This window comes from Gracilinanus agilis, chromosome 4 (genome assembly GCF_016433145.1).
Source record: "Gracilinanus agilis isolate LMUSP501 chromosome 4, AgileGrace, whole genome shotgun sequence".
NCBI classification, from domain to species: Eukaryota; Metazoa; Chordata; class Mammalia; order Didelphimorphia; family Didelphidae; genus Gracilinanus; species Gracilinanus agilis.
The window spans coordinates 370,204,525-370,228,552 of record NC_058133.1 but is presented as its reverse complement, the minus strand read 5'-3'; the positions used below and the strand labels follow the sequence as shown (position 1 = coordinate 370,228,552).

Here is a 24,028-nt window from a genome sequence, read left to right as displayed (position 1 = left end):
CAGTCAAGTATTTGTCTTGTGCTCACAACTACGTAGGATAGAAATAAAATTTTGCCTGGTTAAAATCAACCTCTGTTTTGATTCCCATTGAAAGGTTGAAGGACTTGTTGGGGCTATGTGTGGGTATATCTAGCATAGACAGATTTCCTAATCTTTTACATAATCTCACTTTCTTTTCTATTCAGCTATAGAAGGGGTTCTTTGGCTGTATCATAAAGGAATAAGTATAGAGATTCTAATTCAAAATTCAGATGTAGAATTAATTTAGTATATATCATAAATAAATCCTGTCAACAGCCATACAATATGCTTAAAACCATCTCTGACATCATTAGGATGACAGTGGAGTATTCTTGTCTGCTGATGTCTTTCATTCTTGCTATAAGACTAGTCCAATTTCTTTGCTTTTGATCATATATTTTCCTGATAACACTGAAATTTCTTATTTGCTATACGTTGCATTCTCAGAACCATCAGTCAGCCAGCAAACATCTGTTAAGTGCTTACTGTGTTATTTCAGAAATTGCTAAGGGCTGTGAGGGTTACAGAGAAAGGGAGAAGACATACCCTGCTCTCAAGAAGCTCACAGTCCAGTGGGAGAGAAAGCATAAAAAAGATTATATATAAAAAAGCTCCCTATCCAGGATAAATTGGAAATAATCAGCAGAGGGTAGTTACTAGAATTAGGGGGAGATCATGAAAAGCTTCCTGTAGAAAGTAGGATTTTTAGCTGTGATTTAATGAAAGCTAGGAAAGCCAGGAAGCAGAGATGAGGAGAGAAAGCATTCCAGGCATATGAAATAGCCCATGAAAATACCTGGAGTAGGGAGGTGTATTATCTTGTTATAGGAATAGAAAGGAAGCTAGTATCACTGGATTATGGAGTAGTTGATAGTGGTGAAGGGAGAAAGGGGGTATAAGAATAAGGGAGAATGTATAAGAAGACTGTAGGAGTAAGTAACGACTTTGGAGGTTAAACAGGATTTTATTTTTGATACTTAAGGTGAAAGGGAATCTGGAGTTTATTGTGGGGGAGAGGAAGAGTGGCACAAACATACCTTGACATCAAGATATTAAGTTGTTAACAGGCTTTGACAACAGATTCTGAGTGAAACTCATTTTTAATTTTCCAGAGACTACAGTAATTCATGACTAGTACAACATCAGTGGTAATGTATTGATAGTAAAAAGATACATCTTTATCAAGACTGGGAAATGTTTGGGATTATAAAGGAGGTTTGCAATTTCCCAGTGGTAATATAATAGTAGTATTACATTATATTTAAATAGTTCTTTATGGTTGAAAAATACTTTATATAATTTGGGAATATCATTACCACCTCCAACACTCTAATTTTCTATAGAGCCAAACCTTTTAGAACTTTTTAGGGACCCTGTGCCATGCCCTGCCCCTTTACTATGTGTAGTACTCCCTCCTCCCCCTCCTCTTTCCCGACTGCACTGGGCTACTGGCTGGCCAAGTCCGAGGTGTGTGCATGCCGGCAGAGAGGTCTCTGCACGCCATAGGTTCACCATCATGACCTTGGTATATCCGCCCCAATGAGTGGAAAATGACTGGGGTGAAGATGAAGACACATTTTAAAAGAGTTGGATGGTGTTATCTTTTAAGGAATCTTGAATAATGTTGATGTATAGATGAGAAAACACCTTGTTGGAATAAAACATTTAAGGTGTTATTTTGCTCTCCCAAATGAAATGCTTAAAAAAAAATTTTTTTTAAATCAATAAATAACAAGAGTTGGATCTTGTATTTTCTACAGCTATAAGTTAATTGCTTGATGACAAATGGCCCACTATAAAATATTGATTATAAGAACCTGTCCATTCCCTCATCAAGGATGACAACAATGCTTGTGTAATTAATTCTAAAAAAAAGTTATATAAAAAAAGTTATATAGAATTACAGATCAGTAATTTTTATTGTTCTCTTTAACTTCTTAAAAAATTATTAAGGGCCAAACATTTTTCCTTCATCTTTGGTGTCTTTTTCTCTTTCCAATTTCTTGTGATTTAGTCCCATAGTACCCTCTTAATTGTTGATTCTTCTTTGTACACTTGGTATAACTTAATTGCTTTTTCTATCTTTGTTCTCGAGTGTCATTTCTGTCCTCTACAGTCATATGTACAGCTATAATATCAAAGGCCAAACATGGTGGCACTTCCATCTGTGATGGTGTTAAAAAAAAAAGTTTGCTATAAAAATAATTATAGCTCTTTTTCTTTGTTGTGTTCTCATTTTCATTTTAATTTAATCTTGCCATGAGTGCTTATTTAGAGCTCATGAAACATTCTTTAAATTGGTTTTATTCTTTTTATTTTCTTTATTTCATAAACTAATACTACTCATAATCCTTAATCTTTCATAAGTTTAAAATATAAATTGTATTTTAAAGAAGCATTGCTCTTCATTGCCATATCTCCATGTAGCAGTAAGTAACTCAGTTTTTATTTACTTAATGAAAGAAGCTCTTTGATTTCCTTGTTATGACATTTGATTTACAATATTTGAAATTACTGTAGTCTTTGTCTCTTTTATTCTGTCCATATTCCATTTCTTCTTATCAATAACTTAAGTAGTGAGGATGGAGTTTTATCTGTTCATTCCTTTTTATCATTTTAAGTTTTTAAAATAAATTTTGTACTGATTTTGATTTTTATAGATTAGCCTAAATATAAATAGACAGTTGACTCAGGGATGAATCTCATCACATTGAGGATTCAATTCTTTTCTGTTAAATAAAATCATTTTCATTTTTTTTTGTGTGTGTGTGATGTTGTTTGGTTCTTACTATGTCTGGTGCCTTCTAATTTTTTTCTAATAAAAATGTTCCCAAATGTATTTAGTTTTCAAGTCTTCAGCCATTCTCATTCTTTATTCCTTATTCACATTTTCCATCATATTTCCAGCTATTTTCTCCTGTTCTAATCTATGTTTTTAAGTCATTAAGTATTTTTAAAAGTGGATTTAGGGAAATCATTCCAATTCCTATGATTTCTATACATCTTCATTATGTGCGTAGAAGTTGATATGTGTGATGTAATTATTTTCATGGTAGTAGACGAGTATTTACCATGAGATACAGAGAACAAAGACCAAATTCCTTTTGTTGCTCTTGGTGCATGATAGAACCTATGAACTCCTTTATTTGCCTTTTTTAGAACTGGTGAACCATCCTTCCATTTAGCTACAATTTTGTTTTCATTTTGGCTTCAGTTTTATTGAAAATTTCAAGATGAATGTGAGTTAATTCCTCTGGTAGTTTATCCATTCATAGGTCCATTGAGTCAGAATTTCCCATTTAGTTTCAAAGGCTAAGTTAAAATATATAGAATGTCAATATCCTGAGTTATTTTTAAAATCTTCTGCTCTATCCTGGAATTGAAGCATGGAAAGCTAGAACCACTCTGAGAATCCTCTCAAACCAACCTTAAAATAACACCTCAAAATGAATACCGGAGTGCCAGAATCAGCAAGGGAGCAAAGTGAAGCAGCCCTCCTGCAGAAAACAGCTTGGAAGATAGGCAGAGAGGGTTTAAAGGGGAGCATAGCCAGCAGCAAAGTTTCACTAAGTAGTTCCAGCACAAGCCAACAGCAAACTGCCCACTTCCCACCTGCTCTAGGTTATGAACCTGGGCCTAAGCCAACTTTGAGACCCTGTGGTTCTGCCTAAGCCAGCAGCAGAACACCCCACATCCACCCCTTGAAGTTCCAAGCCCTAATATAATCCTTCAGTGAGGTACTCCCAAGACCAAGCACAAGGAAGTCCATAGTTCCTGGCCTGTTCAAGCCTAAGGGAGAACCCAGAACTTCTTCCCAAGCCTGTGGACCCACCCTCCCAAGTTCCATTACAGGACTGGTGTAAGTCCAGAGTGAGGCTTTTGAGCCCCTATCCAACTCTTCATTGAAGACCTGAACCTTAGCAAGGCAGTCCTCTGTGCACTAGCCTAACGGGAGACACTGAGCCGCAGGGCCATGGGCTAGGCAGTTTGAAGGGCAACTGGCTGGTGTGGGCTCAAAGTGAGGCTCAGAGCCAGTTCCTAAGCCTTAACTGAGGTCTCCAAGCCCCAAAGCAAGGCAGTTCATAGTGCATCTGGCCTGTGTAAGCCCAAAGTGAGGCCTTAGAGCCCTTGCCACAGGATCGAGGTGAGGATGTGAGCCAGAGCACATGGTATCTCATAGGGCTTTGAGCACTGCAATCCATCAGTAGTTCTTAAAGAAGACTAACATCCACGGGCCATTATATTACCATGGAAGAACTGAAACTTGTAGTGCCCTCTCTATTCTGAAAACAGATGCCCACCTTTAAGACAAAAGTAAAAGTCAAAGACTGGGGAAATGAGCAGACATCAAAGAAACAAACAAATCCCAAATCACCTAAACATAGAAAATTAATATGGAGATGAAGAAGAGCAAGGCATAGACTCAGAAGGGGACAGTGACAGCAAAGCAGCCGTACCAAAACTTCAAAGAAAAATGGGAATTAGTCTCAGGCTGTGGAAGAACTAAAAAATGAATTCAAAAAGCAAATAAGAGAAGCAGAAGAATGGGGAAGAGAAATAAAAGCAATGCGAGAAGAAAATAATGCCTTAAAAAAACAGAATTGGACAAATGAAAAAAAAGCCACAAAACTCCAGTGAGGAAGAGTTCTTTAAAAAGTAGAATTGGCCAAATGGAAAAAGAGGTACAAAAATTCAATGAAGAAAAGAGTTATTTAAAAAATAAAACTGACTAAAAAGAAAAGGAGGTTCAAAAGCTCATAGAAGAAAAATCATTCCTTAAAATTAGAATTGGACAAATAGAAGCTAATGATTTCACGAGGCATCAAGAAACAATAAAAAACAAAAGAATGTAAAAAAAGAAAAAAATATTAACTATTTCATTAAAAAAAATCCACTGACATGGAAAATAGATCCAGAAGAGAAAAATCTTAAGAATTATTGGACTACCTGATGAAAGTCATGATTAAAAAAAAAAAAAAGCCTAGGCACCATATTGCAAGAAATCACTGAAAACTGCCCTGATATTTTTGAAGAAGAGGATAAAATAGAAATTGAAAGAATCCATTGGTCACCTCCTGAAATAAATCCCCAAATGACAACTCCTATGAATGCTATTGCCAAATTAAGAGCTCCTAGGTGAAGGAGAAAATACTTCAAGCAGCCAGAAAGAAAAATTCAAATATCAGGGAGCCACAGTCAGGATTACATAGGACTTAGCACCTTTTACCTTAAATAATCTAAAAGCTTAGAATATGGTATTCCAGAAGGCAAAGGAATTGAGGTTACATCTATGAATTACCCATCAAAACTGAGGATATTATTTCAGGGGTTGGAAATAATCATTTAATAAAATAGATTTCTCAGCATTCCTGATGAAAAGATCAGACCTAAACAGAAAATTTGATATCCAAATATAAGACTGAAGAGAAACGTAAAAAGGTAATTAAGAGACATTTTAAGGGATTCAATAAAGTCGAACTGTTTATATCCCTATGTGGATAGATTTTATTTGTAACTCAAAAATTTTTCTCATTATCAGAGCAGTTAAAAGGAATATACATAGAGAGAGGGTGTTTTCATATCAGAATTCAACAAAAATTATAATCAGTAAGGGCCCATGGAAAGAAAAATTAATTGGAAACTAAATAATCTAATTCTAAAAATGAGTTAGGTCAAAGAGAAAATTACAGAAACACCAATAATTTCATTAAAGAGAGGAGACATATAACAATATTCATGGGTTATAGCCAAAGCAATGCTTAGGGGGAAATTTATAGCTTTAAAAGCTTAAATCAGTAAAATAGAGAAAAAGCAGATTTATGAATTAGGCATTTAACTTAAAAAGAACAAATTTAAAATCCCCAATTAAAGACTAAATTGGAAAATCTAAAAATCAAGAGAGAAATTAATACAGTTTAAAGTAAGAGCACTGCTGAACTAATATATAAAACTAGGAATTGGTTTTATGAAAAAAAAACAAGTAAAATAGATTATTGGTTAATTTGATTTAAAAAAGGAAAGAAGAAAATCAAATTACCTGTATCAAAAATGAAAAGGGTGAATTCACCAATGAAATTAGGAGCTGTTTTGCCCAATTATATGACAATAAATCTGACAATCTAGGTGAAATGGATGAATGTTTACAAAAATATAAATTGCTTATATTCACAAAAGAGGAAATAGAACACTTAAGTAATCCCATCTCAGAAAAAAAAAAAAAACTCCCAAAGAAAAAATTCCCACATCCAGATGGATTTGCAAGTAAATTCTATCAAACATTTAAAGAACAATTAATTCCAGTACTATATAAACTGTTTGGCAAAATAGGCCAAGAAGGATTCCTATCAAATTCTTTTCATGACACAAATATGGTGTTGATGCCTAAGCCAGAAGCAGCAAAAACAGAAAAAGAAAATTACAGACCAATTTCCTTAATGAATATTGATTCAAAAATCTTCAATAAAATGCTAACCAAGAGACTACAGCAATATATCACAAGAATTGTTCACTATGACGAGGTGGAATTTATACCAGGAATGTTAGGCTGGTTTAATAATTGGGAAAACTATCAGCATAATTGACCAGTTGACAGACCAACAAATCACATGATTATCTCACAAGATACAGAAAAAGCATTCAACAAAATACAACACCTATTTCTGTTAAAAACACTAGAAAGCCGAGGAATAAATGGCTTTTCCTTAAAGTTATAAGTAGTATCTATCTAAAATCATCAAGTATCATCTGCAAGGCAGATCTCAGTGAGATCAGGGATGAAGCAAGGATGCTCATTATCACCACTATTATTCAATATACTAGAAATGTTAGCTTTAGCAATGAGAAGAAAAAGAAATTTAAGGAATTAAAGAAACTAAACTATCACTCTTTGCAGATGATGTGATGCTATACTTAGAGAATTTTGAAGAATTAGGTTACTAAGTTATAGGTTAAAACATAAACTTACACAAATCATCAACATTTCTCTATATTACCATCAAAGTGGGTAGATAGAAAAGTAGATAGAGATAGAGAAATTCCATTTAAAATAACTCTAGACAATATAAAATACTTGGGAATCTATTTGCCAAGACAAACACAAGAATTACATGAACACAATTACAAAACACTTCACACAAATAAAGTTAGATCTTAACAATTGGAATAATGTGAATTGCTTATGGGGAGGAAGAACTAATGTAATAAAAATTTAAATGACAACTGCATCTAAATTAATTTACTTATTCAGTGCCATACCAATCAAACTACCAAAATTATTTTATAGAACTAGAAAAAATAATAAAATTCATCTGGAAGAACAAAAGATCAAGAATATCAAGGGAATTTTTAAAAAATGTGAAGGAAGTTGGCCTAGCAATACCAAATCTCAAATTGTACCATAAAGCAGTAGTCATCAAAACAATTTGATACTTGTTTAGATATAGAACATTTGATCAGTGGGATACATTAGGGTTAAATGGCCTCATCAATCTAGTATTTGGTAAACCCAAAGATTCCAACTTTTGGGATAAGAACTCACTATATGACAAAAATTGCTAGAAAAAATGAAAGATAGTATGGGAGAAACTAGGTATAGACCAATATCTTATATCCTATTATACTAAGATAAGGTAAGAAGCCTTTCTTGATCTTTTATTACATGTAATAGGTAAAATAAAATATCTTTAAAAAAGTCTTCCCTTTCCACTATTATTAAACTATCAGCGTAGAAGCAAAAGAAGGTCATATGGGCCTGAGGTCATTTTATATTTAGCTTTCAAGGGTCATCTGTGTAACAAAACATCCTATATTTTAGGATCACTAGAAAGAAATTCCAATGGGAAATCTGTATTTCTTTTCTTTGGAGAGATTGGCATTAGAACTAGGTTCATGGAACTTTTGTTTCCTTTTTAATTCTTGGCTATTAACTCTTGATTTCTGATCTTTCACCCATAAGGAATATTTATCTGAAAAATACTTCCAAAAATATATGATTCATTGACTCAAGTACTTTTCTCTATTGATATAGATATCTAATCATCCACATTTTAGTAGCTGGTTTTATATATTGCAGTGGTTAAATTCATAATGTAATGACCATTTTTTTTTATTCTGACCTTAACCATTAGCAAATATGAGCATTTCTACAAAATAAGGAAAAAGAAGCTGAATGTATATGAAGCTGTAAATCCATGAAATGAATGCCTTTTCCTTTAAATTATATAATAAATATGTCAGCATGTTTTTTTTAATTGTGACTAGTCTACTTGTTTATTCATCTTTTCTTATATTATTTTTTTTAAATGCTTCATTGACCCTCTTTTCTTTTTTCCATTTTAAATAACTGTGTCACCAGCCCTCCTCTTCTCAAAATCTCCTCTATTTCCTCCCCCAAAAGATAATTAGAATCTTTGTATAATCAGATATGTCTACTCAATCTAGTGGAACAGATCTGCACATAGACCATATCTGAAAGTGTATCACTCATTCACTACCTTGAATTCATCACCTTTCTGTCAGGTTAGTCTTGGTTTGATCACCAATCAGTGGTTTAATCACCAATCTTGGTTTTCTCTGTTGGTCATTGCATGAACTTTTAAGAGTTCTTAATTCTTTCTAAGTTGTTTTTCTTTACAGTGCCATTTTATTGTATAAATTGTTCTCTGGATTCTGCTCACTTTATTCTCTACCAATTCATCAAGCTTTTCCAAAATTATCATTTTAATAATTTCCTATGGCACAATTATATTCCATTACTTTCACATACTCTAATTTGTTTACCTATTCACCAACAATGGGTAATGTTTTTAGTTTCCATTTCTTTGCCATTAAAAGAGCTACTGTAAATATTTTTGTACCTAGGACTTTTTTTCCCTTCTTTGATCTCTTCAGGGTAAAAGTCTATTGCTACATCAAAAAGTAGGCATGGTGACTTTTGGTATATTCATTCAGTCCTCATCATTCTCAAGTTTAACTTTCAGAACTTCAAACATTCCTGTGACTTTATTAGTAACCTCATTTTTCAATTTCTCCTTGGCATTCCACAGCTGTGTACACTAGAGGGGGGAAAAAAGGCATTATGCACACAAGTTTGTGGAGCAGTTATTATCCTAGGGCTGTGATGGTGAACCTGTGCACGCATAGACCTCTCTGTGAGCATGCATGCCAAGGACCCAGTGCAACAGCACATAAGCACATAGTTTGTCAGAGTTCCTAACTAGAAAGTGGAAGGGAGGAGCAGCTGGGCTGCTCCTCTCCCCCTCTCCCCAGTAGAAGTTAGTAAGCCTGTCTCTTCAAGACATCATCCTTTGCAGAACAAGATTGCCCCACCTCATTCAGAATAGAATGGCCTCTTAATTACCTTTGGCCCTAGTGAGACAGAAACTACTTATGTCTTTACTATCAGAGGCAACCAGTCTCTTTGCTATGCAAAGTATTTTTGGGATATGGGGATGTGTCTTTTGAGTTTGTACTTTAAAAATGTTCAAAACTGTAGTCTAGTGATTTAGGAATAAGTTTTATGAAGTGGAGGTTAGGCTTAAAGCCTCTTCTCTGTTCTATAGCTCATATAGTTTTCAAAATATATAGTTTTGAGGACATTATCTTAGTCTGATTAACCTAGTAGAAAATCAGACTTACTATAAAAATGTACTATAATTGGTATTTGACAATTTTTTTTCAGAGACATGGTATGAAATTCCTTGGAGAATTTTCTTATCATTAGTCAATCTGTCAGAAACTATTCATTAAGCTTCCACTAAGTTTCCTATTAAGGAAATACGAAGAAAGGCAAAAGACAAGACTGCCCACAAGGAGCTCAGAAGGGAGAGGCATTATAGATAATCATGTTCAAACAAGCTATATACAGAATAAGTAGGAAATAATTAACAGAGAGAAGACATTAGCATTAAGAGCGATTGAGGAAGATTTCTGGGAGAAGGGAGGATTTTAGTTGTGACCTGAAGGAAAGCCAGATTGGGGAAATGAGGAGGAAGAGCATTTCAGGCATAGGAGACAGCCAGAGAAGTACCTGGAGCAAAGAGGTGGGGTGACATATTAGAGGAACAGCAAAGATGCCAATGTTACTAGCTCAAAGGTAATGTGGAAGAGCATAAGGTATAAGATGATTAGAAATGTAGAGATATGAGGGCTAGGATTTGAAGGGCTTTGAATACTAAACAGAGGATTTTGTATTTGATTTTGGAGATTATAGGGAGTCACTGGAGTTTATCAAATATGGGGTGACTTGGTCAGATCTTTATTTGAACAAAATCACTTGACATTGTGAGGGTACTCAGTGGGGGGAGGGGGCATGACTTGGCACTCTGTCTCTAAAGGGTTTGCCATCATTGATCTATAGCAGTGGTTCCCAAACTTTTTGGCCTACTGTCCCCTTTCCAGAAAAAAATATTACTTAGCCCCCTGGAAATTAATTTTTTAAATTTTAATAGCAATTAATAGGAAAGATAAATGCACCTGTGGCCATCACTGCTCCCCTGGATCGCTGCAGCACCCACCAGGGGGTGGTAGCACCCACTTTGGGAATCACTGATCCATAGTAAAGTTCTTTGAGTGTTCTTATGTTATTTTTTCAGTCTTCTGCTTTAGTGCTTGCTTTGTGTGAATTCTCCCTAAAATAATTTTTTAGATAAATGTACATGTGTCATTGAGACAACATAGCCCACTGGAGTAGTACTCTGCAGTAGGAATGATAGATTGGGTTTTCAGGGAGTTATTATTCTCATATAAAGACATCTGCTTGCCATTCAGGAGCTTCCTTGAAAGAAAAACATTTGGTATTCGTTTCATTGGTGGTGATGGACTCCCCCCTACCTGTAGCCCTTTTGACATGGCTAATGTGAGAATTTTTTTGGCTTCATTATGCATAATTGTTACAAAGATTTTCTTTTCCCTTTTCCATTGGAAAGTGGAGAGAAGAAATGGATTTTTGTTAATTTAAAAATATTTTTAAAGTCACAGGCATATTAAAGATTAGTCAGTCCCCCTTTTTAAAATAAATGAGTTATTGTATATAAAGTGAAAGGTTTGCTATCTTGAAACTTTAGGTCAATTCAGGTTAACATTTATTTAGTACACATTGTATATGCACTCTATTAAGTGCTGTAGTACTTAAAGGTGATGGTGCTTTTAAAATTTGATAGTGGAATTTGAAATTTTTGAAGAGAGACCTATAGTCTTCTATTTTGAAAGTTTTTGTCTTGTAAAGGAGATAATTTTATTTGATTCAGTGCAGATTACATGTTTATAGGTTTGGAAGAATTTTTCCTTTCTCGTCCCCACACATACCTTAGATTTAACTTTTTCTGAGCATGAAATACTTAGAGTTTTGATAGCCTTCAGTTTACTCATGAGTAAAATTAGTTAGATTTATGGCAAAATTCTCTTCTAATTAAATCATTGCTGTCTCATGGCCTTTCTTCCTAGATCAACTATGTCTTAATTCATGCATAAAGATTTGTCAGTAAGTTAAATTCTACTCTTCAAACTTAGATTAAATTCAGTTAACCCTTTGGGAAGATAAGAGTTTGCCAGCCTTTTTCGTGATTATGAAATATATTCATGCAATTTCAAAACAACACATAGTTTCAATATTCAATTTTATAAGAGGAACATTAAGAACCTGAAAGTAGAGGAACATGTTTGAGGGCTTAGTAGAAAATATGACACCAGAATATCTTTGAATTTATTTCACTTCCATATTTAATTGTATGTTTAAAGAGTTAGACTCCCTTCAGGAACTGTGGTTTGATAAAGACAGTGCAACCAAAGGCTGTAAAACTAGAGCAGCCACTAATAAGAAATTAAAGTGAAAGATGTTAAAAGGAGGAAAGGAAATCTTTGATTGATGATGTTATAAAAGCTAGTTGTTTTGTTCTAGTCAACCAAGCTCAAGGATATTTCTCCTGCCTGACTGGTCAGAGAGCTAATGGCTGCCTTCTGTGCCTAACTGAGTATAATGATGGTAGAAGTAAATGTAGTGATATGAGTCAGATTGAGGAATATTGAAGGAATGGAGATTGATGGTTGGTTAGGGAATTTTGCATTACCCTACCAGAGGAAACCAGTAATGGGCAAGGATTTTAGCGTCACCTAAGTTTGAAGAAAGGTTTACCCCTCCAAATAAACCTTTTCTCTCTTTAGCCTTTACTTCTCTCTTTTCCAATTATCTGACTGCTAATTGTAATCAAAGATGTTTATTGATGATAGTCTAACAAGGGTGAAGTAGGGAAAGAGGTAAAATAGGAGTTCCCTGTCTAAAGTCTCAGAGAGATATGCAGCTTTGGCCAATAGCTAAAGGATCAGCCTGGAAGTTGTCTCAATCCTCTTGACTTTTCTAATGCTGACTAATCTAATCCATTAACACAGAGAACAGAATGATTTTAGATGAGGCAGGTACAGAGGAAATTGTTCTCTTTTGGGACTGACAGAGCCTGCCCTCCAGGATAAAATCCTTTTGAACAGCTGAATGTCCTGCCAGCCCTCAGGTCTCCAGATACTGATGAAAAAGGTCACTTCACAGTCAATATGACTGTAGTAAAGCTTGGGAAATCCTCTGGAAAGGCTTTGGATTCAATCCCAAGATCGGATTTGGAGCTCTTCTCAGTCCACGGTTCAAAACTGAACTCCCCCCCAGTCACTTCTCATCCCAGAAGTCTTTTTTTTTTTTTTTTTTTTTTTTGTTACTTTCTAGTTATATTTTAAATAGATGCTAACTCATATGTAGGTTTTTTGGTGTGTGTCCCCCCCCCCCCCCCCCAAGCAAATCATCTTCCCAGGTGGTGCAGTAAATAGTTCTGGATTTGGAGTTAAGACCTGATTTCAAATCCTGCCTCAGATATTTACTTAGCTTCGTGACCCTGGACAAATCATTTAACCTGTCTGCAATAATTTTAATTGGGATGATATAATAGCACCCATCTCCCTAATGTTATTTTAAGGGTATAGTGAGATGATATTTGTGAAGCACTTTGTAAACCTTAAAGTGTTAGATTAGCACTGGGATATCTTGAAAGAGTACTTGGGTATTGAGAGGTGGCAATACTAAAAAATAGTTTGTTATTCACTAAGGTCTTTGGTATAGATAAGACATGTTTCATCCAGCTTGTTAGAAAGCCTCATTTGGTTTTTTAAAGTCAGATTTTGACTATTAAAGGACTGGGCTATTGTTTTTTGCTTTATGTGGATCTATTTCTTCTTTTCACCTTCTGTTTAAAATATATTTCCTTGCTTGTTTCCTTTTTTTCCTACCTCCTGGAGTTGTGAAATCAGTTCTTTTTTTTTTTTAATAAACCCTTAGCTTCTGTCTTGGAATCAATACTGCATATTGGTTCCAGGGCAGAATGGTAAGGGCTAGGCAATGGGGATCAAGTGACTTGTGCAGGGTCATAAAGTTGGGAAGTGTCTGAGGCCATATTTGAACCTAGGACCTCCCGTCTCTAGGCCTGGCTCTCAATCCACTGAGCTACCCAGCTGCCCCCTCTACTTACTTTTTTTTTTTTTAAACCCTTACCTTCCGTCTTTGCATCAATACTGTGTATTGACTCCAAGGCAGAAGAGTGGTAAGGATAGGCAATGGGGGTCAAGTAACTTGCCCAGAGTCACATAGCTGGGAAGTGTCTGAGGCTAGATTTGAACCTAGGACCTCCTGTCTCTAGGCCTGGCTCTCAATCCACTGAGCTACCCAGCTGCCCCCATGCCCCCTCTACTTTCTAATCAGGTTTTATTAAAAAAGGATTTTTGGAAGAGCTCTGGTTTTTCAATCATCCAAGGCTTTTTGGTCCCAGTAAACATAGATCATTTAGATGTGATTCAATATTATTTAATCTTCATAATTTGATGGATATTTTGACCCTAGCAACAGCTGTTTTTAAATTAGGTAGTATATAAGCTGCATTTCTAGATATTTATATTGACCCCACAGAGAACAGAAGTAGTATAAAATTTTATTATATGGCAAATTGGCTTCCAGGAATATAAAATTTTTATTTGTCATGGGTGTTTGACAAGGGAGGACTTTGTAAGCCATTGTTTTTGAATATTTCCTGTGGGTAAGTTTTTCTTACTTGGTTTCCAGTTTCAATCTATTTCTGTGCTTACTCAATGACTTACTGGATATCTATAACCTGCTTAATTGTATTATTATTTAATAATATGCCTATAAAGTTTATTACATAAAAATTTTTATTTGAGAACTATGGCTTTTAGATAATCCAGCACTAGTTCTGTTTAGTGGCAATATAACTTTGTTTTTTTTTTTAGGGACTGCTAGGTGGCAGTGTAGATAGATTGCTGGGGCTAGAGTATCTTCCTGAATTCAAATTCAGCTTCAGACACTAGCTGTGTGACCCAGGGTAAGTCACTTAACCCTATTTGCCTTAATTTTCTCATCTTGTAAAATGAGCTGGAGAAGGAAATGGCAAACCTGTAAGGATTAAAATTGGGGTATTAACTCAATATGAGAGTTATAAAAGTGGTCACTGTTTATAAAAATATTAGCCCCTAAGTCAAAATGACTGTTAGCAGCTTTTATTTACAAGGTAGAAAAAGTGAAAGTGGGAAATGTAGAAAAGAGACAGAGCCTTAACAAGCCTACCAACCCTTCTCCAGTGAAGTCTGGCTCAGCCCCTGGCACTGGCTTCCCCAAGTCCTGATCTCCATGTGGATTTCCTGATAATCCTTAGTCAGAGTTCCACCAATGCAAAATGACTCCAAGGAAAAGAAAGTAGCTCCATTCACCCACACCGAAACTAGGAAAAGAGTCTCCTCCAAAGCCAAGCCAGGAATCTCCAGAAACAATCTTCCCCCAACTCCAGGAAAGGAGTGGTATTAGGTCATGCTCGTCTCTTCTTTTATGCTCCTTTTCTACATCATTTCCTGTGTCTCCCCTTTCTTCAAAGAAACCAATTGTAGTCTTTCAGTTAGTCCTACCCAGGGCTGGGCAGTCCCCTTTGGAGGTGAGAGTTTTTGACTCAAATAAAATCTGCTCAGCTTGCTCTATGTGTGCACAATATAATCAAAGCATATTTAAACAAAAAGCTTTTGGTGGTTGTCCACTAGCTCATATACCATTTGATCATTTACAAATAGATCATATCAAGATGCCCAAATCAGGAAATTTTACTTAAGTGTTGAGTAGAGGTGCTTTGAGTTCTTGATTGATTGAGTTAAAGGTTGCTGATTGATTTCATTAAAATAGATAAAGAGAGATAATTTTGTTTTCACAATCCCCTCTGTGTCTTGGGGAGACTAGTCTTCCCCAAGGAATCATTTAACATAACTAGCTTATACCTCTAAAGATCTTCAGAAAGCTAAAGGTACATACAATATTGCACTTTCTAAGAGGAAACTACAATAGTTGGAGATAAGAGGAAAATAGGAGAGAGCAAAACCGAAGTTTGCTAGGCATATTGACAAAAAGCCAATTAGGGAGCAGTCCCTTTTGGCATCAGAGTTTACATTCAGAAGAAATGTGTTCAGTCCCCCTTTAGTTCAATTAGTTATATCCAAAGTTCATTCTGGATCTTTGATGCAGTGTGTGGTTTCTGTGTGTTTCTTTATGGCACTTTCTCCAAACAGTTTGCATTCTTGATTCTAAGAGTTGGTGAGCTTCTTTTCCTGAAATTTTCTTCAAAAATTTTTTAAATCTTGGATTTTTTGAAAATTATACAATCCCCCTGAGGAGGGTGTTGACCAACACACGGATCAACCCAGGATACGTGTCTGAGTTATGAGGTATATGAATCAGTTGTCAAAAGAAAAACCAAAAACATTAAAAACAAATAAAAGAGAAAAATAAAATTTTGGGGGAAAAATATTTCAAAAATCTATGTACATAAAATTCTGAGTAAGCAAGAATAAACCCATACCAGGTTCTTAAATCAGGGCCCAATTAAAGTGATTTATATCCTACAAGCCTATAGGACAAATGCAGCATTATAGCACGTACCCAGTCGGCAGCCAGGACTACAGAAAATTGCCATACTATGAAGAGAGAAAAGGGACTAGATTTTGAAGTAAAAGGGAAGTATGATTCCTTGGTATGATTTTACATTCACTCTCAAGGATAGGGGAGCAAATGGCAGCCAAACTACTTGTTGGAATGTGGCACAAGGAAGACCTGCATCTGATGTATGTCAAATAGCCACTACCTTGAACCTCAAACAAATCCTCTGTCTTGGCAGAGATCTCATCAATCCCACAAGGATTGTTGGTCTCCTTGACCTTGTGCTTCTTGGCATTGTACAATGACTCTTTCCCACAATATTTAACAATCATTGGCAGGTTTCCATAGTCTAAAGCTTTTGAGTATGCATTGATATTAGAGCTAGTAGATATCGTAAACTTATCCTTCAAAATCAGAAACATTAATACTGATTATATGTACTTCAAGTAAAAGAAATAAGAAAGGAAAAAAATCAAATATTCTATTGAAAATAAGAAAAGCAATAATAAAGAAAATTCAGGAGTTTAATGTGTCAGCCAAAACAATGTCCACTTGTTTATGGACTTCTATCTCCAATGTATGTGACAGGATACATTCAGTCAGTGTCGATAGAAGGTACTTGTTTTACATGTAAGCAATGAATCCAAGAGTCCTTTTCTCCAATTTTGATTGCTGTTGGAGTGGTTAACAGTACTTGAAATGGACCTTCCCAGGCAGGCTGAGTTGTTCCAGTGCACTGGAAGTTCTTTATGTAAACCTTGTCTCCTGGGTTTAGGTCATGAAGTGAGAAGTCTATAGGTCCTGCTTGTACTGCAGTTCTGGATTCATGGAGTTCTCGCAATTTGATCTGCAAGTCCTGTATATAGGAAGCAATAGAAGTGTGTGTGTCTCCCAGTAATGATGTGTATGCAGGAGAAAAAGGCTTAGCCTGTATGGAGGATGCCCAAAAAGCATCCCAAATGGTGAGATATGTAGATCTCCCCTGGGCCTGCTTCAAAGATAAAATAGAGCTAGAGGGAGAACTTCGGGCCATTTTAAGTGAGTCTCCATGCACAATTTGCCAATCATAGTTTCAAGATCTCTATTCACTCTCTCAACTTGGCCTGAGCTCTGGGGATGATATGGTACATGGGATTTGGGAGTGATTTTCAAACACGAATAAATTTGGGACAGAACCAAATTGGTAAAATGAGGTTCCCTGTCTGAATCAATTCATGCTGGCAGGCCAAAATGAGGAATAATCTCTTTTAAAAGCACCTTGGCAATGAAATCTCTTTTAAAAGAACCTTGACTTGGGCACTAGGAAACTCTTCTGGCCAGCTTGTCAGTTGATCCAGTATGACTAGACAAAATTTATAATGTCTGGCCTTTGGCATCGTGATCAAGTCGATTTGAAAATACTCAAAAGGTGTGTAAACTAGAGGATGCCTACCAAACGCTTTGCCATGAAAGGCATGTTGGTTATATGCTTGACAGGTAAGGCAGTCTGCACATACTTTAGAGGCTATGGTAGTTATACCAGGGGCTATCCATACTCTTTTAACAGAGCCTGCAATGCTCTGGGTACCAAAGTGACCATTTTTGTGAATGGATAAACAAACTTGATAAAAACTTCTAGGGAATAGAAATTTTCCTTCAGATGACACCCATACTCCATTCACCTGTTTTGCTTTGAACTTTTGTTCCATTTTTTCCACTTCTGTTCATTTTAAGAAAGGGATAAATTTGAATTGTTGTTGTCAAAGTTAAAATTAATTCAGGCCCTTCTAAGGCAGTGAGTTTTGGTGCAGTATCTGCCTGGTTTTTCCCTCTAGAGACAGGGCCAGTTCCACCTGTTTGGGCAGAGCAGTGAACTACAGTTAGGGTTTCAGGTATCTGGAAAGCAGAAAGGACTTCTTTAATGATTTCTGCATTTGCTTTACATTTTCCAGCTGAGGTTAAAAATCCCCTTTGGAGCCATAGCATACCTACTGAATGACATATTCCAAATGCATATCTAGAATCTGTATAAATTATTGCCTTCTTATCTTTGGAAATTATACAGGAATGTTTTAGAGCTGTCAGTTCTGCAACTTGAGCACTTACACTTGAAGTTAACCACACAGTGGCAAATTCTGTGACTACGGCAGCTCTAGTGTAGCATATGCCATTCCTCATGAAAGAAGAACCATCAATGAATAAGACTAAATCTGGGTTGTCTAAAGGAGTATCCAGAAGACTATCTTGAGGCTTTTTAGCCATGGACACTAAAGATTCACAACTGTGTAATGGTTCTCCTGAGACTGGTAAATCTGGAAGCAAGGTGGCAGGATTAAGTACTGTACAGTGTGTTACGGTAATATTTTCCTTATCTAACAAGGTTACTTCATATCTTGCGAGACTGATCAGAAAATGCCTGTGTTCTTTGTCTTAGCAACAGTGCTTTGACTTCATGTGGGCATGTTATGATTAATGGGCATCCCAATACTAAATCAGTAGATTTAGTTGCTAATAAAGCTGTGGCAGCTATGCCTCTAAGACATGGTGGTGCTTCTGAAGCTATTGGGTCCATCTGGGCCAAATAGTAAGCAACTGGATGTTGAACAGGCCCTAAAGTTTGAGTTAAAACAGCTGAAGCTCCTGTTCTGTGTTCATGTACATATAAAGTGAATAGCTTTTTGTTATCTGGGATGCCTGAAGCAGGGGTAGACAGGATAGCCTGTTTTAATTTTCAAAGAGCTGACAGATATTCTGCCTATAATCCAGGTGGTTCAGAGACAGAATTTTTTGTCAGCTCAAGCTATAAGGTGTTTAGTGATTTCTCCACAGCAAAGGATCCACTGTCAACAAAATCCTGTTGCTCCTAAAATTGCTTTCAACTGTTTCTTAGTGGAGGGGGCACTCAGTTTTTTCATATCTTCAATGCACTTGAGGGAAATGGAGCGGGCACCACAGTTAAAATGAACCCTAAATATTCTTCTTTGGGGAGATACCACTGAACCTTTGCCTTTGAGACCTTGTGGCCTCTCTTATGTAGTTCTAAAAGAAGATGTTTGCTATCTTCCTGGCATAGTGTGACATTTTGTGAGTCCAAGAGCAAATCATTCACAAATTGTATCAAACAACTATTCTGAAATTTAATATTTGCTAAATCCTGTGTTAAAATTTGTGAGAACAGCGTACGACTGTCCACGAACCCTTGTGGTAACTGACACCATATCCACTGGAAACCTTTCCAGGTGAAGGCAAATATATTTCCTGGAATTTTCATGAATTGGTATTGAGAAGAATGCTGAGCACAGATCTACTATAGTAATATATTTGGCAGTGCTAGGAATAGAGGATATAATTGTGGCTGGGCTTGGAACCATAAGATGTCTCTTTATGACTTGATTATTTACAGTCCTTAAATCCTATACAGATCTATAGACAGGTTTTCCATCTGTACCTAATTTTGGCTTTTTTTACAGATAGAATGGTTGTATTATATTCAGATTTGCATGGAATTATTCCTTGCTCAATTAGTGAAATTATTGCTGGGGTATTTCACCTCAATTGCCTCTTTCTATAGGGGATATTGAAGAATGGAAGGAGTTGGGGCACCTTTTGTTTTAATTTGTGCTGGAACAGCTGATTTAAATAGGCCTACAAACGGCTCCAGTATCTTTGCCAAGAAAATCCCAAATGGAATTATGAAGAGTCAGATGTGATTGCACAAGAATTACATATACTTAATGTAGGTTGTACTTAAGAACTTCATTCTTTTAGTATTCTGTTTCTTTTGAAATCAGTTGTTATTTCTGACAGACAGAGACCTCTAACATCAATTCATTATTGCAGTTAAAGCAAGTGTAGTAGTATTTAAAACTGAAAATTCTCTTGCATCATTAATTTATCTGATTTTTATAATTTTGAAAATAATTTCTATTTTGGCTAAAGCTATGGGAAGTCCAAAATAAAACTGGAAGACTTTGTTTGGCTAGTGAGGTTTTAAAATTTTTTAGGTAGCTCAATTTTGGTTCAATTGAATAACCTTGAATAATGGCATGAGCTTTGTAATAAAATAAACTATCTAATGGATTAATTTTTAATGCTTTGAAAATAGAAGTAGCCTATTTTGATTCAGAAAATGCAAACTTTTTTTTCTCCTAGGAATTAGAATTGAATTAGAATCATTATAGATGAAAAGGAATTTAGAGATCATAATCCAGTGTGATACATATTAGAGATGAAAAGGAATTTAGAGATCATCATCCAGTGTGATGCAGTGGTCTAGGAATTGGGATACATGGATTCATCCAAGCTCAGCTACTAACTAGGTAGCAATTTGCCATTGGGTAAATAACTTAACTTCTATGGACCTCAGTTTTCTCATTTGTGGAAAAAAAATGATTTTGTCCTGGGTTGGGGGAAGGAGTGCAAAAAGAAAAGTCCCATCTATCAAGGAATTTTCTGCACCGTGGTCCATGCACAGTAAGAGATCTTTTACCCTTACTCCTCTTAGCTCCCTATGCCAGAAAGGCCAAGGTCAAGGTCAAGGACAAGGGGTGAGTCCCCAGGCTTATGTTCTCTTTTCCTCCTTAGGAACAGGTTGAAAACCTAAGGAAGGGTCCATTCACCATGCTTTGTTTCCCAGTATCCAGCAGAATCTGTATTCTCACTTTCCCTTTCATGGCCTTAACTTATTTCTACTAGTCAAATAGCCTAGTTCCAAATACTTATTTTTGATCAAAAGAAGTATCCTAACCACTTGGCAGCCCTTCTGGACATTGGTACCTTCTTTGATTCCTACTTTTAAACTAGAGATCTGGAAAAGGTGACCAGCTACCTCTCTCTTTGCCCCTTGGTCCCAAGTGATAGGAAAGAAGGGAGCTCAGGATTGCTTTCCAGGGATAGAAGGGCTGAACCTGTGAGACACCATAACTTGATAGAAGAGACACAGGAAGTGAGAGTGGCAGAGTTAGGAACCAAGCTTCCTTCAACTAGCCCAAGGTTCAGGACCCAGACAAAACTCCCAGGGACAGGAAAATAGATCAATCCTGAGCCAAAGGAGATATCTACTACTAAGCTCAGTCTCCTTCAGCAGCTCTTTAGAACCAGAAAGCCAAGTGACCAGGAGCCAAGATCATGATATAAGCTTCCAGGCTTATATTGCCTTCCCCTAGGGACAGATGGTGAGCCCAGAGTGAAAGGGCCTTTAGAGGCCAAGCTCTGTTGCCCTCAGGATCAAGAAAGGCAAGAGGACCAAAGCTTAAGTTTAGGTATAGACCCATAGTTTTTATTCCCTTTCTCTTGGGGCGTATCAAGAACCTGGGGAGGGACCCAGGTCCAGGCAGAACCCCTACCTCCCCATCCTCTTTTTCTTTCCTCCAGAGGCAGGTGAATAGTCCTGAGAGATTTTGAAAGGCTCAGGTTTCCTTAGCTGCCTAAATACTAGAGGGCTAGGACACAGGACTTGGGACCAGATCAAATTGTCAGACTCTTGCTCCCTTCCCCCAAGCAACTCAGGGCCAAAATGGTAAGGCCTGAGCCAAGATCAGTCAACTTCAAGGCCAAGGGTGATTTCCAAGTTCCTATTCCTTTCTCCTAGAGCTTTGATGGCAAACCTATGGCACATGTGCCAAAGATGGAACTCAGAGACCTCTGTGGGCATGCCAGCTGTTGCCCACTAGAGTTATTTATTAGAAAGGCAGAGATACTCTGGTGGAGCTGCTCCCTTCCCCCTTTCCATTATGTCCCTCTCCCCTTCTGCCCCAGTGGAGGGCCTAGGCCATTCCTTTCCTTTTTCCTACTCCTACCTGGGGTTGGGACACATTCAGTCTCTGGGGGTGGGGGTAGGGCATTGCATGGCAAGGCAGTGTCTAAAAGGTTCTAAAAAGTTCTCCATCACTATCCTAGGGAATGTGTGAATACCTCTAGGCACAGTCACTGAAAATACCGAGGAGCTAAGAGTAGGATTCTTTTCTATTTTTCCTTATTTCCGTCAGTAGAATGTAACCTCAGTATTAGGTTTTGTATTTGTATATCCAGAAGTTACTGGCACAAAGTATATATGTGCTGCTTGATTGATTACATAACATTAAAAACTCTCATTGGTCAGAGTTCCTTTGCCACCAAAGAATAATAACAAAAATAAAATATTAATAATTGATAGTAGGTTATAGATGGTATTGTCTTTTAATGATTGGAAGAATATGTTTGAAGTAGGATAGGTGTCATATCTTCTCCCAGTAGATTCTTACTTGTCTTTTATTATCTTAAGTATATCTTTGAAATGAAGGTGGCATTCTTATGTGATTGCTTTAGAAGAATGACTCATTCCATTTTATTCTGTACCAGGACAATATAGTTTGGGTGGTACACAAATGATTTTTGTATAGTGTCACAATGGAGAGTATCATTCAGGCACTCAGAAATGTACTTTATTAGAATGGTGAATGTCCTGTTGTTGTCTTTTAAAGGCACAGTTGGTGGATCTGAAATCTGAATTGACAGAGACCCAGGCTGAAAAAGTGGTATTAGAAAAAGAAGTTCATGATCAACTTTTACAACTGCACTCCGTTCAACTTCAGCTGCATGCCAAAACTGGCCAGAGTGTTGACTCTGGTACCATTAAGGCAAAACTGGTAAGTAGCTGAAAGAAGGGTATTTGTTTTGGAATAAGGTAGAAGACTATTTTTCTTGAAAGCTACACATCAGTTTTTATGTAACACAATGGCAATTATTCCTGTGAGTTTTATTATTGATGTTTACTCAAACTCCAACCTATCCTTTTCTGAATTTATTTATAATTAAGGGTAAAAAATTTGATAAAAGATTTTTGAAATAAAAGGATGATAAAGACTCTGCTTTTGAACCTTTGAAACCCATGTTTTAGTAGGGAGTTTCTTCTGACCTGTTCTCCTTTGATTCTTATTTTCTCCTTTTATTAAGAATTTATTGGAAAGGCAACTAGGTGAATCAGTGGATTGAGAGCCAAGCATGGAGGCAGGAGGTCCTGAATTCAAATCTGAATTCCAATACTTCCTACCTCTGAGACCCTGGGCAGGTCATTTAATGCCCATTGCCTAGCCTGTACTGTTCTTCTGTCCCAGAACCAATACTTAATACAGATTCCAAGCCAGAGGGTAAAGGTTTGAAAAAAAAGAATTTATCTATTAAATTGGTAAAATTAAAGAATTTTAGAACCTCTCAGTTACCCTTAGAATACTTTATAGTGTTTTATTCACTACAGTTCTGTTAGTTAAGCATAAGTATCATTATCCACATTTTACAGATGAGGAAACTGATGCCCAGGGAAAAAATCACTTTAACTTTACAAAGTACTTTTCATATTTATATATATTTGACCCCTGTAAAGTGTTTGAGAAGTTTGAACCCAGATTCTGGGTCTAGGCCCATTATTTCTTCCATAATACCACTTGCCTTTCTACACCTTATCTTATTGATAAGGAAGCTGAACTTGTCTATAGTCATATCATAATAATAATAGCAGAGCTAAGACAATAATTTAGATCTTCTGTCACATTCTTTTTCCTGCTGTACCAATGAAATGTAAAGCCTTCTCTCCTGTCTCAGGACTCTTGGCCAGTAAAATCACCAGCCCTGAGAGCATTATGACACTTCTGTGGCTTTCCCCAAAAAACTGCCTATCGAAACATTATCAAATATTTTAAAAAGAAAACTAATTAGTTGATATTCAAGAGGGAGAAAACAATTTCAATAATTATTTCGGGTGTTTCTTTGACATGGGCATTTTACTGATAGCCTTAAATTTTTACTAACTTCATTCATTCAACATATATTTACTGATAACCTACTATGTGCATATTTTTTTTGTTAACACATAAAAACCTTTATTTCTGCTTATTTTATTATAAGATAGTTGAACAACTTTTTTTAACAGTATTAAGATGGCATTTTGATGTAAATTGTTTCATCCTAAGACAACAAAGTGCTTCAGACATTAACTTAACTAATTTTTGTAACAGATTTCTGAATATGAAAAAAATTCTTGAGATTAATATAAAAAATTACATATTTTTTAATATAAAAACATTTACTTTA

At 36.2% G+C, this 24,028-nt stretch overlaps 1 protein-coding gene across 2 annotated transcripts in view; it reads left to right on the top strand.

The window, feature by feature from the left end:
• The window catches only part of GOPC (golgi associated PDZ and coiled-coil motif containing), a 46,189-nt gene that overhangs the window by 4,247 nt on the left and 17,914 nt on the right, over window positions 1-24,028 (top strand). For both annotated transcript variants that reach the window (XM_044676818.1, XM_044676819.1), the window contains exon 2: window positions 22,423-22,587. In XM_044676818.1, coding sequence (XP_044532753.1) covers window positions 22,423-22,587 — 165 coding nt within the window. The remainder of the gene's footprint in view (window positions 1-22,422; window positions 22,588-24,028) is intronic.